At 29.1% G+C, this 16,505-nt stretch overlaps 1 protein-coding gene across 3 annotated transcripts in view; it reads right to left on the reverse strand.

Moving 5' to 3' along the window:
• The window catches only part of LOC142317253 (uncharacterized), an 80,115-nt gene that overhangs the window by 7,465 nt on the left and 56,145 nt on the right, over positions 1–16,505 (reverse strand). For 2 of the 3 annotated variants that reach the window (XM_075353660.1, XM_075353658.1), the window contains exon 14: positions 246–13,059. In XM_075353660.1, the coding sequence (XP_075209775.1) occupies positions 12,055–13,059 (1,005 nt within the window). In that variant the 3' untranslated portion in view covers positions 246–12,054. Of the gene's footprint in view, positions 1–245; positions 13,060–16,505 lie in introns of those variants that run through there. The other variant, XR_012754690.1, reaches the window with a different exon arrangement.

The raw sequence follows: 16,505 nt of genomic DNA on the forward strand, positions 1-16,505 counted from the left end.
TCAATAACAAATTTTTACCTTTTCAAACATAATACCTATGAAAATTTTCTTATTCAATCTAAGAGGGGACTCATTTTTTTAATTAGGAGGCATCTTACCCATCACATGGTATTAAAAACATTATTTTATTAAATTATTTTCATCGATGAAATTTTTCTTTTACCAATGCCTACTCTGCTATCCTTCATATTAAAAAAAAAAAATGATGACAATAATTTGGGATTTATGAAAAATAAAAATAAAAGTTAAGGCAACAACATTTTAATGACTTTAAGACACATTTTGTATTTTAGAATATCAAAAAGACATATTTGATTAAATAACAAATACTACAAATAAATATATTAAATAAGACTAGCAGTTGTTTCTAACATATCAAAACGACTAATTTTTTTTATTACTGTTATGTAATTAGTTATACAGAAAAATATAATTTTAAAATTAAAGCACATAAAAATTTTTTGTAAGTGTCACAATAAAAATATAAAAACAATGAAAAAAAAAATCAAACAAATATTTATGAAATAAAAGCACTGCTCTTGTAATATCAGTAAATAAATAATGCATAATACAGTAACACATACTAAGGGAAAAAAGATAAAGAAATTAAAAAGAGCTCTGTTATCATATATTCAAAATTACTATTGTTATTATTTTATTATTATTATTTCAGACATTAACTCAAGTTACTGTATTAACATACAATAATAACCTTACACATAATAATAATTTTTACATACGATAAATGTTTACAAATTAGAATGAGTTTTATAAATTTCCTACAAAAACTCAACTGTTAATAAAATAATTATTTTTATTTTTTTAAATAAATTTTATAAAAATATTTACACTTTCTTTGAAATAAGTCTTAAGAATTGGACTAGAAATGTACCCTATAAACTAAATATATATATATATATATTAATAAAATGGTGGATTTTAAACTTTATTAGTTTCAAAATATTAAAATATAGTGATATAAAATCACGCTATAACAGAGCAAACAGAAAAATACTAAAATCCACATAAAAAAAATTTAATGTTATTTATGAATTAAATCAATTAAAATTCAAGTAATATAAATTTTAATTCCATTAATATCTTTATTTACCACATTATTTATAAAATAATTATTACTAATAAAAAAAAATAGCATGTTAAATGTCATGACATCATTATACTTTTTTTTTTTAGTGATTACAAAATACTCTATAACAAGCAATTTAAAAAAAAATATATATAGTATAAAAGATTTCAACTTCATATTTTCTTTTAGTATAAAAAATAAAATAAAATAAGACCAAGCACATATTAGAAAAACTTTATAAATATTGTTCTATATTTTAAGAGATTTTTAGACAGCGAATCATTTTACACTAGAATACTAATCTTTTACATTAATGTAGTATGATAACCAAATGTAAAATTTATGCATATAGCACAATGTTTATTTACTTACTTTATGAGCAATTTTGAGCCCTGCATTTATTTGATAGATACTTCAATTATTGCATTTATTGTGCAACCTAAAGGCAGGAAAATAAGTCTGAACATTCACTAACAGCTATCCTATCAATTAAATTGAGAATGCATTGGTTCTACAGATCTCAGCAATCTCGGAAGGATCATGCAAGGTGTGACTTACACGTGCAGAATCCAAAATGGTTAGATGTGAGAAAATCACATCTACTTTCTTCACTAAGATCAACGAATTATTGTATAATTATACAATTTCCTAACAGTGACACTGTCGCTGTTAGGGATATTTAGTTAAACTTCCTAATATTTACAAGGACTATGAAGCTACATAGTAAACATAAATATGAATATTATCAGGAAACGCAATATTTTAATTTGCAAACTGGTACAAATAATGTAAACTAATGAGTACAAAAATTGGATCTACTTTTAACAGGTTTTAAAAAAAACATCAGGCAGAAATGCAATAAACTTTAATATATATTCTTATTAATATGTTGTTAGATATGACCTAATATTTATTAAAAAATTTATATGAACTGAATTACAAAAAAAAATATATATATATTTAAAACATTTGTCTAGTATCTGAAAACTAAAAAGAAAATAACAATTCATTTAAAAACTAATATATTAAATTGAAACAGATTAGTATTCTAGAGTTAAAAATAAAACTTCTAATATAAAGGCACATTTTATTTTATATTAATAATTTGTACTTAATTTTAAGTATTTAACAAACAAGCAAAATAAACACCTATGATAAACCTAAAAAAATATCCCTTTCGACGATATCTTTATGCACACCGTTGAAAATTCATCTGCAAGTCGCAATTAAATCCTCAAATATAAAACTTTTAACACTACAAATAAGTAGATATTTTACTTTTAAAATAAACAAATACCAGGGATAGTATTGTAAAAAAGGAATTAGAGAGATTATAAAGGGAAAAATTCATTTTAATATAACTCTTCATTAAATTTCCTAGATATCCAATGTGTATATCATTACATAAAGAACAATAACTTCCTAATGCAAATAAAACATCTTGTGTCATTTTAAAAATAACATATATTGACAATAAATGCCAGAGTAAAAATAAAAATAGGTATAACACTAAAAAGGCACAAGTGAAAGAATTCATTTTCATTAACTATATAAAATTTTTTTAAATATTTCTATAACTAACATACTTAAAACAGGATGTATGAAATCATATTAATACTTGTAATTTAATCAAACTTCCGTAACTCAAAAATTTTGTAATAAAATATTCTATAATGAAATCATCAAATTATGTAAAAATAACATATAAAAGATTTAATACGTAAAACAGCCTTAATTTGAAATACCACAAACTATAAATAAAATATTATTAAAATTTTATTTTAATTCAAATATATATATATAAAAATATATTTTTTTAAATACAACTTACATATTTATATTTTTTTAAATGGTTCTATAACTTAAATTTTTTTGTTGTGTAAAATATAAAAATAAGTTCATTATAATATAAAAATGGTTAATGCCAATTTTTTATTTTTTTATTTTTATAGGCTTAAAGTTATGTATGAGAATTCAATATACTAATTTTGTATTGTGTGAAAAATACAAAGTCTAACCAGCCAATAAAAACAATATCAAGTATAAATTGAAAGCGATAGTTGAATGAATTTTTACACCAGCTGGATTTAATAAAAACATAATTTTAGTCCTACGCATTAAGTAAACTATTCTGATCTGTTGAGAAATCCCTTTATTCTTAACCTCCCTAATCGAATTAAAAAAAAAATAAATAAATAAAAAATAAAAACAAATAACACTTCTTTACTTATTCTACATCCCTTCTTCATTGAATATTTATCAATGGATCTGTAGCTGGTTATTTAATGAGGTACTATCTTTATTGTATACCTATCCTTTGGGTCTTGTGAAAGAACGTAAACTATCATGTGGCAGTCTCCTTTCAAGAACAGACAGTTATATCAGTTCCTTTTTATTCCCTGTCATTCCCTTACCCTGTACTGTGGGGCGTTTATTGCGTTTACAGAACTACCCAAAAGGTTTCCTATTTGGGGGTTGCAAAAAATATCTAAACTAATGCCTATGTATATAACTAGCCCTATTCATAATAAAATCACATCTAATCTTCAAATCTATCTGGGTTTTCATAGGTTTCAATATAATGGATGAAATGTCAAACTGAAAAATCTGGGACGATTACTCATCTCGTATAACCAATTAATCAATTAAAAAAGAAAAAAAATCTTAGCGAATAAATTATTGAAACATTTATATGATGAAATGGGAATGGGAATTAAAGTTGACCTATCAAAAAAAAATTCCAATGGTCCTCCTTCTTCTTGCAATATTTTATATAAGTTATCCCTTTATTGCATAGAGTGCCATATATGACACACCGATTTTTTATTTTTTCTATTGAGTACTATTATGAATAACTTCATTTAACACATACTATCCATTAGCAGGGACAACAGAGAGCCATGTTTGTTCATTGTTTCTTCACCAGGTTGAAACCACATGCCAGCTGGAACAGTATCTGCTATTTGAGGTTACGGTTTCACATGGGTTTGTGATTTATAAAATCAAAATATGTTAAAGTAGTGAATTTAGCTGTCTTCTGCTGTTGGAAAAAATATTACTGAGTTCCCAAAGGTTAACACATCATGATCAACATATAAATAATTAATAGTTTTTCATAACGTAATGTAGTTTTTTTTAAATGTTCCATATATGGCATATTATGTGCATGGTATTAACTGTTGTTTATTGGTTGTGCTACATATGGAACATCACACATTATGATCAATACAAACTATTCTGTGACATGGAAAATCTATGACATAAAAATACTAAAATGGTCAGAAGAAGGAAGCAAGGAAAGAAGAAAGAATACATCGAAAGAATGAAGTATGGGACATTAAGAAACTAATCAAAAATATACTATTCGACATGGTCCTACAGTGACCATGTGTCAGAAAAAAATACTAACACTACATAAAAGATAATAATATTGGTCAGTCTTTATTTACCCTATTGTTCTTTTTTTTTTTTATACTTATGGGCAAGGAATTCATAATTTTTTATCTTTATCTGATACGATGATGAAGAAGAAGAACTCATATTCTTGGAACCTGTCATATCAACTTCTAGTTGTGAAAAAAATCTGACCAAGGAGGAGGACATATACTAGAAGAAACATTGCTTGTCCATCCAGTTCAATCAACTTCCACTTCTCAACAAGAAGCTAATAAAAGAAATGAGCTTTTGCCAGAGGATACACCACTTGTCTGTGCAAAAAACTTGCAATTGATGTTCATGCATCAACTTCTGCTCCTCAACAAGAACCTAATATGGGAGGTGAGCCTTTGCCACAGAACACATTACTTATCCATCCAATCCCATCAACTTCTGCTTGTCAACAAGAAGCTGATACAAGAGGTAAGCTTTCTTCAGTATCTCTGAGTAAGTTACTTATAAAAAAAATTCTTGAGAAAAAGACTGGTGGTCTAAAGAAAAATAAAGTCTGAGAATAAAATCACTAAAAACAAATAAAATAACTGAGGGGGGATCCAATAAAGAAAAAAAAGAATGATATGAAGGTAAAGAGGAAGCAGTCCAAGAAAAAGAGAACATCTAATCAAAAACAAGAAGCTAAAGAAAAAGAAAAACCATGTATTCCATGGCTACATGCATCATTATGCACACAAAGTTTACCATTTGACAAAATTAACGAGAAACCCAATGAGGAAATAATGAGTTTAGACTCATCGTATTTATTTTTTAAGTATTTTTTTTACTGATAAGTCCTAAAAAAAAATTGTAGAAGAGTCACAGGTGTTTATTACACAAAAAAACCCAAATAGTATAAAGATAATTACTGATAAGCAAGTAAATAAGTTTTTAGGTATTGGTATACGTCTAATTCATTTACTCAGTGTCCGGAAATACTGGAGTGAAAATCTTGGGAATGAAACTATTACAGAATGTATGAGTGTGAACCAGTTTAAGTTCAGTAACAAAATTTACATTTTAATGATAATGTAAAAGTAATCCTACATGGAAATCCTGGACATGATCGTCTGCAAAAACTGAGGCCAATTACCAAGGGATTAAAATCAAGATTTAAGAGTTGCAGCCAAAGAGAGGCTCTGTGTTGATGTGCAGCTTTGCGCAACTAAAGCGAAATATTACTTAAGGCAATATATGCCAAAATAACCACATAAATGAGGTTATAAGTTGTTTGTTTTAAGTGGTATAAGTGGGGATGTGTATGATTTCAAAGTGTACAATGGGCAAGAAAATAGCAAGTAGGCAAGACTTGGAGATGAGCCTGATTTAGGTGCAAGTGCTAATGTAGTAGTAAGACTTGCTCATTCCATTCCTTGCCAGTTAGACTATAAATTATACTTTCATAATTTTTATATCAGTATATCTCTGTTGGTACACTTGGAGAAAAAACATACATACACTGGGAACGGTTAGAAAAGACAGGATTCCTGATTATCCATTACTGTCAAGCTATGAACTGTAAGAAAAACATGGGTATATACACAGCTGAAATGTATGCAGAGATTGATAATATAAGTATATCTTGTATTGTGTGGAATACTTACTTTGGAAATGGACCACCCACAGTAGCTAGTAATAGAGTAGAAAGAAAAAAAAATTATGAAAAAGTTACATGTCCCCAGGTTGTAGTGATTACAATAAACATATGGGAGGTGTGAACAAGATAAATTCCACTATAGGGCATTACAAAATTAAAATTATAACCAAAAAGTGGTATGTGAGATTATTTTATCATTTATTGGATGTCACAATCTGCATTAGTTGGCTTCTTTACGTTTGAATGGCTAATGCTAAAAGGGAAGAAAGTATCACACCCCTAGCTGAATCAAGAAAAGTAGCCATGGTTTTCTACAAAATGGGTGGTAAAGCTACCCTACCCCCAAGAGAGAAAGACCTAGCAATACTATCACTGAAAGAAGTATGAAAAGATGACTTGAGCATGTTTTTCTTTTTTTTTGTGGGGGGAAAACCATTTTTATGTTTTCACTGCCCAGAAAACAAAAATATGAAATATAAAATCTAATAAAACAATAACAAAAATTAAAACAAAATAAAAACTTACACGTAGAAATTTAAAAACAAAATTAAAACTTTGGGCACTGGCCGATTTGGAATGAAGTGTGTCAGCATTGCAAAATGACTGGCTGTAATGGGAAATCTTTTATTATATATCAAAAATGAAAATTAAATCTATGTCTAAATAAAGACAAGTACCGTTTTAAAAAATGTCATGTAATGAAAGAAAAAATTTTTACAATAATTTTTTTAAAGGTTTTTCTATACAACCATATTCTTTTACAATTTTGTATCTTCTCTCATTTTTAATTACTAATGGTTTCTTTATTTTTTTAGATGTTAAGACATTATTCAAATTAATCTCTTTAGATTTTTGGAAATATAATTTTTACAAGCTTTTTTTGGTTTATATTCTTTTTTTAGAATATTTTTTTACATGTGAATTTTAAAAATTGTATGGTATTTACATCTACTTTTACAATGAATAAATAAATGAACTGTTTATTCTACTGTTTTGCATCTTCATTCATTTTGTTACATACCCATATGATATTTCATTAACTTCATGATGTGTCATCACATTTGATACAACCAAAATTATCATAATTTTAGTTAATAACAAGTTATACCAGATATGTCACATCCAATAAAAACTTGAAAACACCAAAAAATAATTCATTAAGATTTTGGGTTGATATAGTTTATTTTTTCTGAATATCAGTGGAAGTATTTTGAATGAAGTTGTATAATATCATATTTTAATCTATAAAGAATAATTTCCTTTCTGAGTAAAATTTATTCATATAATAAATATAGGGTGTTAAAAAAATTCTGAACCCTATTTCTCTCAATTTTGATAATTTTTTTTTTTTTTATTTCAGGAGACAATATTACAAAACACACTAATAAGAATGAATTTATACAATTTTTTTTCAACAGAAATTAATGCTTCACATCAATAAATTAAACAGAATAGATGAATTAGTTATAAGTGCATTTTTATGAACAAGTTAAGCTTTTGTAGCCTCACAATAGCACACTGAACTTGCTCAGCCGTTGTTTGGTGAAATGTGAGTGGCGCAAATGATTATATTGATTCTCTATTATTTTATGTATTTTCTTCAAAACTGACCTTATTTTAAGTGAAATTTGAATTTATTACTATAGTAAAAGACTTCAGAAAAATTTCTGTATTTTAAATTTCATATTTTGATTTCGATAAGGTACATCATTTGTACCTTATCAGTTTCAAGGTTTGAATTATGGAAGTTTAGTCATATTAAAAAAAAAATCATTAAATTATAATACAGATGATAAAAAATACAAAAAAATTTAACTAGTCACTCAAACTAAAAATTTAATTCATTACTTTAGTCCATGTACAACTGTTATGTTTAAAAAAAAAAAGATTGATTAACTAATAAACACAACTTACATTGAAATGACTTGTTAATATAACCTTATATAATATTTTTAATATATTGTTAATAAATCTAAAGTTTCACAAAAATCTAAGTAGCTTTATTAACAAAAAAAAAAAGAAAAAAGTAATTTATAGTTTACACAATAATTAATACTTTATAATTTGTAATCTGTTAAGGACTAATATAATTAAGGTCATAAAATAATAAACTATAATTATAAAATATGTTCCCATTATTTAAAATTGGTTAAATTGCATTTAAAAAAGGACTAGCTAATAAAAAAATTGTAGACAATTTGATAAAAAAAATTGGGAAATTGATGTCGTTTCATTTGCCAATAATAATGCTGCTATCCATCTGATATGAACTCGTAAAGAAAACATGTAAAAATCAATGGCTTTTTTATATCTTTTTTTTATCTGGTCTTCTATCCGGATAAAAAAAAGGAAAAAAAGTTGGTACAACTATTTAACCTTGCATTCTTTTTCCTTAAAAAGAAAAAAACGAAGTAATTTATTTGCTATTAAACTATTAAAAGATATAGAACAGTAAATGCCTGGTAACTTCATTAAGCATTAACTGCTACTTTTGGACTGTACCAAAATAAAAGACAAAAAAATGAATTTATCAAAATTTTTTAAATTTTATTTTAGATATTTTCATTTACCACATCAGCTCGAAGCATGTGAGAGAAAATATGATGAAGGAATTTCTGGTAGACTTATGTTCACATATGATACCTGTCTGACTGGCAAGGAGGATAAACAAAAAGATAAATGACTTACAAAGAAAAATTATGATCTAACCTGGTGGCATAAATTTTGAACGAAATTAATAATTACACATACATTCATGAATAAAAAAATTATACACATTTACTGAGGTAGTTCCAAAATTAATAATAAAACAAAACTTTAATGTTAACAATCCAATATTTACATCTAATATATTATTATTTGTATTATTATTTATTTGATTATTAATGTTTAACAATCGCACATCACAGAAATAATAATTTATTTATTACCTTATATAACAACAAGCTGATGGATGTTAATGAATTTTTTAGAATCTGAAAACACCATGTTGGACCGGGACTTTTAAGAATACCCAGTACTTGAATAATAATACAAACAATAATTCTTTTTAAAATTACTTCTATGAATATCTTTAGGCACATGAGTATATTTCTTTTTTAATTTTATTCATCAAGTAACAAAATACTAGTTGCGATTACATTTTATGTAATGAGAAAAGTAGATATGTTACAAAAAAAACACCACATGACAACAACAAATACTATCATAAAATTCCTAAAAAAAATAATCAATAAGATATACGTTCTCTGGGAAACAAGACTAATATGCTTATAAATAAGACAAAAGACCTTTAAATACTTATAAAATTAAAGGAATGTGACTTAAAACCAAACATAAATGATGATAAAAAAAGCTTACTCATGAAACTTGCTTAATACAAGAAGTGTCAATATGTAGCCGATTGATATACATGAAGTATTATTATTATTAATTAATTTAAAATGAACACATATATTACCATTCTAAAATCAAAAAGAACCCACAAACTTTTAAGTATGCAGTTTATAAAACTGACTCCTATAGTATGTCAGCAAACAATACTTATTACGGTTCTATATATTTATTTTCCTATATAATCATATCATTACTAATAGTAAAGTGACATAACTATTGCCAATGACATAAATAAAGTCTTATAACTTTTCAAAATTTTGATAATCCTTCTATGATAATGAATCAAATATGAAAAAACCAAGAATAATATGGCTTTTCCACATGTATGATTTAATAAAAATAACTGGAATCTTACTGAATTAACAATGTAATCAAAAATGTTTATAATTGATAAAATAATAATTCTTTTATCATATCTTTTTCTAAACAATGCTGCGGGCTTTATTATGAAAATCATTCATTAAGCTGGTGCTTGGTAGCAAGGCTTTAAACAATATTACTATTGTGCGTTCTTTAAGTGTCCAATCATTAGTGGAGGGGGAATATCAGAACAAGTAGAAGTACTGTACGCCGATAAAAAAAATCAAAGTTATTCTTTACTGAAGAAGTCTTAATGTATTCTTACTGAAAGAAACTGGTGTGTTAGTAAATTTTAGATATTATTAAATTGTTCACCAATTAAATGTGTATTTATATACTTGTTGAAACAACATAAAACCTTATTACAAATTACCTTGGAAAGGTTTAATGATTATTCAATTTGCATTTATAGGTTTTGCTTTCATTCATTGTAATTTTTTTTCAATTCTAAAATAAGAATAGATAATTCTAAAATAATAATGAAGCATTTTTAATTAAAGAAAAATCATTTATAATTTCAATAATAAATATTAAAATTATAAAGACGTAAATTAAAAACTGCTTATATTTGCTTAGGAAAAAAATTTATATTGAATAAAAAGATTCTGAAGATTATTTAAACTGAACTACTACAAATTAATAAATTAAGTATTATTGAATTACAGTCTAAAACACTAATAACATGTATCATCGAGAAAAAGCAAATTGAGTAACTTACCGTTAGTAAGATTTGATCAGAAGTATTATTTCTCTGTATTATTTCTGGTGAAATAAAATACAAAAAAAACTAAACAAAAGAATGCTTATTAATTTCTGATTCAGAACTATAGATTAGAGTTAAAAAATAGGATAGGTAGATATAAAAAAAAAATTACAATGAGCTGATAGAATATATTCCTTCTAACTGGTAAAAGATACCTGCGGTGATATCAGGGTCTACGGGTGACTAACATCCAAATGCTTATAATCTAGCATATTGATGGTGTAAAAGTAATGGTCATACTCATCCAACAGACAGACACTTTAGAGGGTTTCCAGATTGATTTGATTCTGTTGTTATCCATTATTTGTTAATTAAGTTCATCTTCAAAATCAAGTAAAAAGCCAGTTTTTTAGAGATACAGGATTATAAAAAAAATTCTCATCCTGTTCATATCTTTTACTAAGGAAATCATCTGTACTCTGTGACAAATATTTTATTGAAGACAACATGACTGCAACAGAATCAGTCTGGTGGCACGGTTTTAACTTTTAAAGTAAAGATATTACAGTTGAAGAAATGTATTATAATCTCCTTTATTTAAGAACCAGGCATCATATTTATCCCTATCTCTATCAAACAGAAAGAAAATGTCTTATGGTATGAAAAGAACTGTAGAAGCTAAAAACAAAATGGAACCGATTACAAAAAAAAATCTGAAAGTCTTATACTACAAATCATGCTATGTACTTAAAAATTCATAATACAATAGTTATAGAGTTCTAGAACACTTCATGGGAATTTTATTAATTTTTGTTATAATTTGCTTATAATAAACACTGATAATTTCTTCTAATTACATTATTCTGAATTGAATTGTGAAAATCACATGTAAAATAAAACCATATAGTAAAATCATTACAAACTAGTCGATACACAAAAAGTAAGTAATGTTATAAATACTGTGACTGTATAAGAATTCAGACTTGCAGCATTTATGAGCTCCGATGATAAAATACACAACAGACTGTCTGTTAAAACAGCATTATTATTTTTTCACTAACAATGACTAAAATTGCATTGGAATTGATTTTTTTAGTTATCATTATACTATACCTTTACACTGCTTGTATTAGAGCAAGTTGATGAGTTTATTATGCGTTTCAAGAGCACTATGCACAAAAAAAAGATTTGCATATTGAAATTATCACTAGCTGCTAAAATATTGAATATGAACAAGCAACAAGTGCTGAATCAGAAAAACGTTAATTTTCAAAGATCAATGTAATATTCTGGCTATAAAAATTTTGTTTCATGGCATACAAAGATAATTTTGGTTATTAATAGACCAACAGATGAATTTTCATAAAAATAAATGGTTAATAACATGCCAAAAGTATAAAACTTGATATAAACTTTAATATAATGGCTTTTGAAAGAAATCTGGAAAATTTCAATATTACTACCGATGTTATTATAAACACATTAAAACTGTATACGGTATTTGTTAGGAGTAGGTAATGACCTAACGCCTCCGTCACTTGATCCTTGTTTTGGTGTAGAAGACTGACCAAGAGATCCCCGTCGTCCTAAGGGTATTAACCGAAGCTTTGGTTCTGGGGTTTTGGCTTGCTGTGAAGATTCAAAACAGCCATAATCAGATAACTTTTTGGGAGGAGGAAGGAGACTTCTGGAAGGTGAATCTCTGGTCTTATCTGATCCTGAAGAAAATTTTCTACTATTGAATTCACAGAGAACAGATTTTCCGTCAGAAGAATGTTTTCTTCCATCATTATCATCAAACCTTGTAAAATCAGGGAACTTCCTAGCAGGAGAGGTTCGGGCGTTTAAACTTAAATTATCACCAGTGGTATCTGATCCAGAATCGACAGGAGTTTTCCGACCTGAATCAGAACTAAGCCTTCCATATTCTCCTAGTTTTCTCGGTGGAGTCGGAATGATACGACTTGGAGAATCTCGAGCCTTACTATCACTTGAATCAGAACCTACCTTTCTACTATTTCCTTCTCCGTCACTCAAACGACCATACTCACCAAGTTTTCTGGGAGGATGTGGAGTAGAAGATCTAACAGGTGATTCCCGTAATTTGTTTTCAGCTCCATCTGCACTTGAATTCGCTGAAGCTTTCCGGCTGCTTTCTCCATCGCTGAGTCTACCGTATTCTCCCAGCTTACGTTCTTTTCCTGATCCGGGTGATTTATGATGTCTCTTAGGTCTAGGCAACGAACTAGGAGGAAGACTACCGCAACGGGTTTCAGTTTGTCGCTGCTGCTGAGAACATAAGCCTTGTTTTTCCAATAGAAGCATCTCATTTCCCCCTGCTTGCCCCCCTCCATTACCTCCAACCAGTCCCTGCAAGAATCCTCCGGCTTCAAAACCACCTACACTCGCCAATAGTGGTTGGGGTATTTTTCCTTTTCGCGACGAAGCGCCTGGATGAGAGAATCCTGGAAAACAGCAAAGACCTCTCTGAAATCAAAGGAACAAAGTGGTGTGCCTACGATTGGTGAACGAAAGGATGTTGCATAGGATTAGTGCACACGGGTTAATCCACATCAAGATGCAGCAAAAAAGTTAGGAAAATGGTAATTTATAAGGAAACAAAATGTTAATTCTCTAATGAGTTAATAATAGAAATTAAAAAAGGTTTAAAAAAACATCAAAATAATTCTATGTGAGTAGCCCTAGTAATTCTCAAATGTATAGTTAAAATAAGTAGTTAAAAAAAAAGTTCAAACTGTTATGAGAATAAGACAAAGAATACAAAAATCAACATTCACACACAAGTTATATAAATGATCTTAAATTAAAAATACAACGATCATACAAAAAGTTGCATAAAAGAAGCATAGTACCTGAAAAAACTCGCTAACAAAGAATTAAACAACCTCAGATTGAATGAACAAAAAACCAAAAATAATAATTAAAAATCATACAATACCTGGCTCACAGTTTACAATCTTTAGACACACTGTAGAATCATCATTGAATGTATGAATCTGACATCACTAATGCAATCACATATAAAAGAGTAGTATTTCCTTATTCTGCATTCATCATCGAACTTTAAAACAATATGTTGTTAAAAATACAAGGGTGATCCGAAAAATAATAAGATAACAGGTGCAGTTCAAAAACTTTATTCTAAATCTACATTTACATGTATCTTTCAAAATTGTCTTCCTTAGGTGAAATACATTACTTCCAGTCCTTGATCAACAATTCAAACTCAAAATCCAAGCAATCTTTCAAAAGCACTTTTCAAGTCCACAGGGAGCTTTGTTATTTCATCTCAGGGTCAAAATGGAATATCCAGGACTCGTCAATGGTTACCACATTATGCATAAAAGCAGTGTTCCTTCTTTCTTGTAGTCAGTTGATAATTCTTCAAAGACAAATATGAAGTACTCCATTTGGTCAGCCATAAAGAGCCATGGTACCCAACATGCAACATATGAGGGTTTTTTTTTCAAGGTCTGATCGGTCACAAAATTAAAACCAAAGTGAAAATAAAAAATTTTTTATTTGTAACAAGTATTACATAGTTACGCTATTTCTCTACATAGTCGCCACTCCGATTTAGAAATTTGTCGTAGCGTGGTACCAACTTCCCAATACCCTCGTCATAGAACGGAGCCGCCTGTGTTTTCAGCCATGTTTCTATGCTGGTCTACAGCTCAATGTCTGTGCCAAAATGTTGTCCTCCTAGCCAGCGTTTCATGTGAGCAAAGAGGTGAAAATCGGATGGAGCCAAGTCCAGGATGTATGGTGGGTGATCAAACACTTCCCAATGAAAATGCTGCAGGAGCTTCTTTGTTACAGCTGCAGTGTAGGGCCGAGCATTTTCATGGAGAAAGACAATGCCTGATGACAACATTCCTCTCCGCTTATTCTGAATCGCCCTTCATAGACATTGAAGAGTCACACAGTATGAGGCTGCAGTGATGGTTGTGCCATGTTTCATGAATTCCACCAAGAGAACTCCATTCCGGTGCCAGAACACAGTAGCCATACACTTTCTGTTAGAGAAGGTTCGCTTGAACTTCTTTGGTTTACTGGAAGAATGAGAATGCATGTTCTTTTGTTTCTTCAGTTTCGAAATGGACCCATGTTTTGTCCCCTATGACAATTTTGTTCAAAAAATCTTCTCCTTCATTGTGGTAGCGCTGGAGAAACATTAGGGTGGCGTCCATTCTCATTGTTTTGTGATGGTCAGACAGCATCTTGGGAACCCATCTCGCACACAGTTTGCGGTACTGAAGTCGTTCACTCACAATGGTGTAGAGAGCTGCCCTTGAAATTTCAGGAAACTAATCACTCAATACAGAAATTGTGAACCGACGATTTTCTCGAACTGCCTCATCTACTTGCTCAATGAGATCATCGGTTGACACTCGCTTTCTTCCCTGACTGCCTGCATCATGAACATCTGTACGTCCTGCTTTAAAGTTCCTGCACCATTGTCCCACTTAGCTGTTACTCATTGAAGTTTCACCAACACATTACTTATTCGTCTATGAATTTCAGCTGCATTACACCCCTCAGCCTGAAGAAATCGAATTACCGCACGCACTTCACACTTGTCGGGAGATGCTATTGTTGTAGACACGTTTACGTGCTAGCTGTGCTCAGAACTAAATGAAGTGACACGGTGTGATACTAGATTGATACAAGGCCATACTAGAGATGCTGCGCAACACATATGCGCAAAGGTTCATCCCATTTTTTGCGCGGGTTTTTATTTTGTGACCGGATCGGACCTTGAAAAAAATTAACCCTCATATTTCATATGCATTCCCTTACTCAGAATATTGTGTGCACTCTTTTTGAGATGTGCAGAATTTTCCCAGACTACTGCAATTCAATATGACAATCTTCACAAATGATGATGCTTGCTGCGTTCACTAAAGTTGTTAATTGACAAGCTTGGTCGACCTGCTCTCACCATGACTTCCACGCTCTTTTATCTGGCCAAAAACGCAGCATGCCAACAAAAACATGTTGCACATAACGCACATTCTTCATTTAATGCTTTAATATTTTGTACCTTTTGGAAGCTGCTTTTTTTTTTTTAAATGGACAGAAACCTGAATGCGTAACATCAATCAATATTTTTTTCCATAGTCGGAGATTTTAAACCAACATACCACGCGAACAATCACTGACACTGCCACTTTGCGCACTTTAAATTTCCCTGCAAAAACCAGTCTCATTACTATTTGGATGTCCTTGTACTAATGAAGATTTTATTGAAAATTAGCAAAAAATGAATTGAAGGATCATCAGTCGCTTTCGTACATCTTGACAACACTGCTGACACTGTGTATGAGTGAACACTATTTGATTATAAGTATAATTCAAAAATACAATAAATGAAAAATCATTGTAAATTTCATGTATTATAAGATATTTTTCAAATTAAAGATACAAAAGCCAGAAAATATTCTTAAAACAGAAAAGTTGGGGCTTAGTTGGGGGTCACATAATTAATTGGGCTGATGGGGCCTGAATAGAATCTAAATAAAACTCAGGCTAAAAATTTTTGTATCATTGTTGTTGAATATTTTTAAATTCTCACCTACTGGTAATCTTTCATACTTAAATACAATTTTCAGGATTGGTATACAGAGCACTACTTGTATTCAGTACTATTTGTTGTTGGGATCATTTATGATCAATACATCGCTCTGCAAATATCAGAGCGATGTATTTTTCTTCTATAAAAATGACTAATTTAAATAAATGTTTAATTTTATACAGATTAAGAATCGAAAGGTTTCATGGAAGATTTTAATTAACTTCTGGAAGGTAAAAATGTAAGTACAACCTTGTTATTCAAGTATTCGAGGTGCTACCCGAAAGCTTGGGGAATTTTACCATAAAAATAAAATAGTTTACCATAACTTATAATTTCC

The sequence above is a fragment of the Lycorma delicatula genome, chromosome 1, assembly GCF_047948215.1.
Source record: "Lycorma delicatula isolate Av1 chromosome 1, ASM4794821v1, whole genome shotgun sequence".
NCBI lineage: Eukaryota > Metazoa > Arthropoda > Insecta > Hemiptera > Fulgoridae > Lycorma > Lycorma delicatula.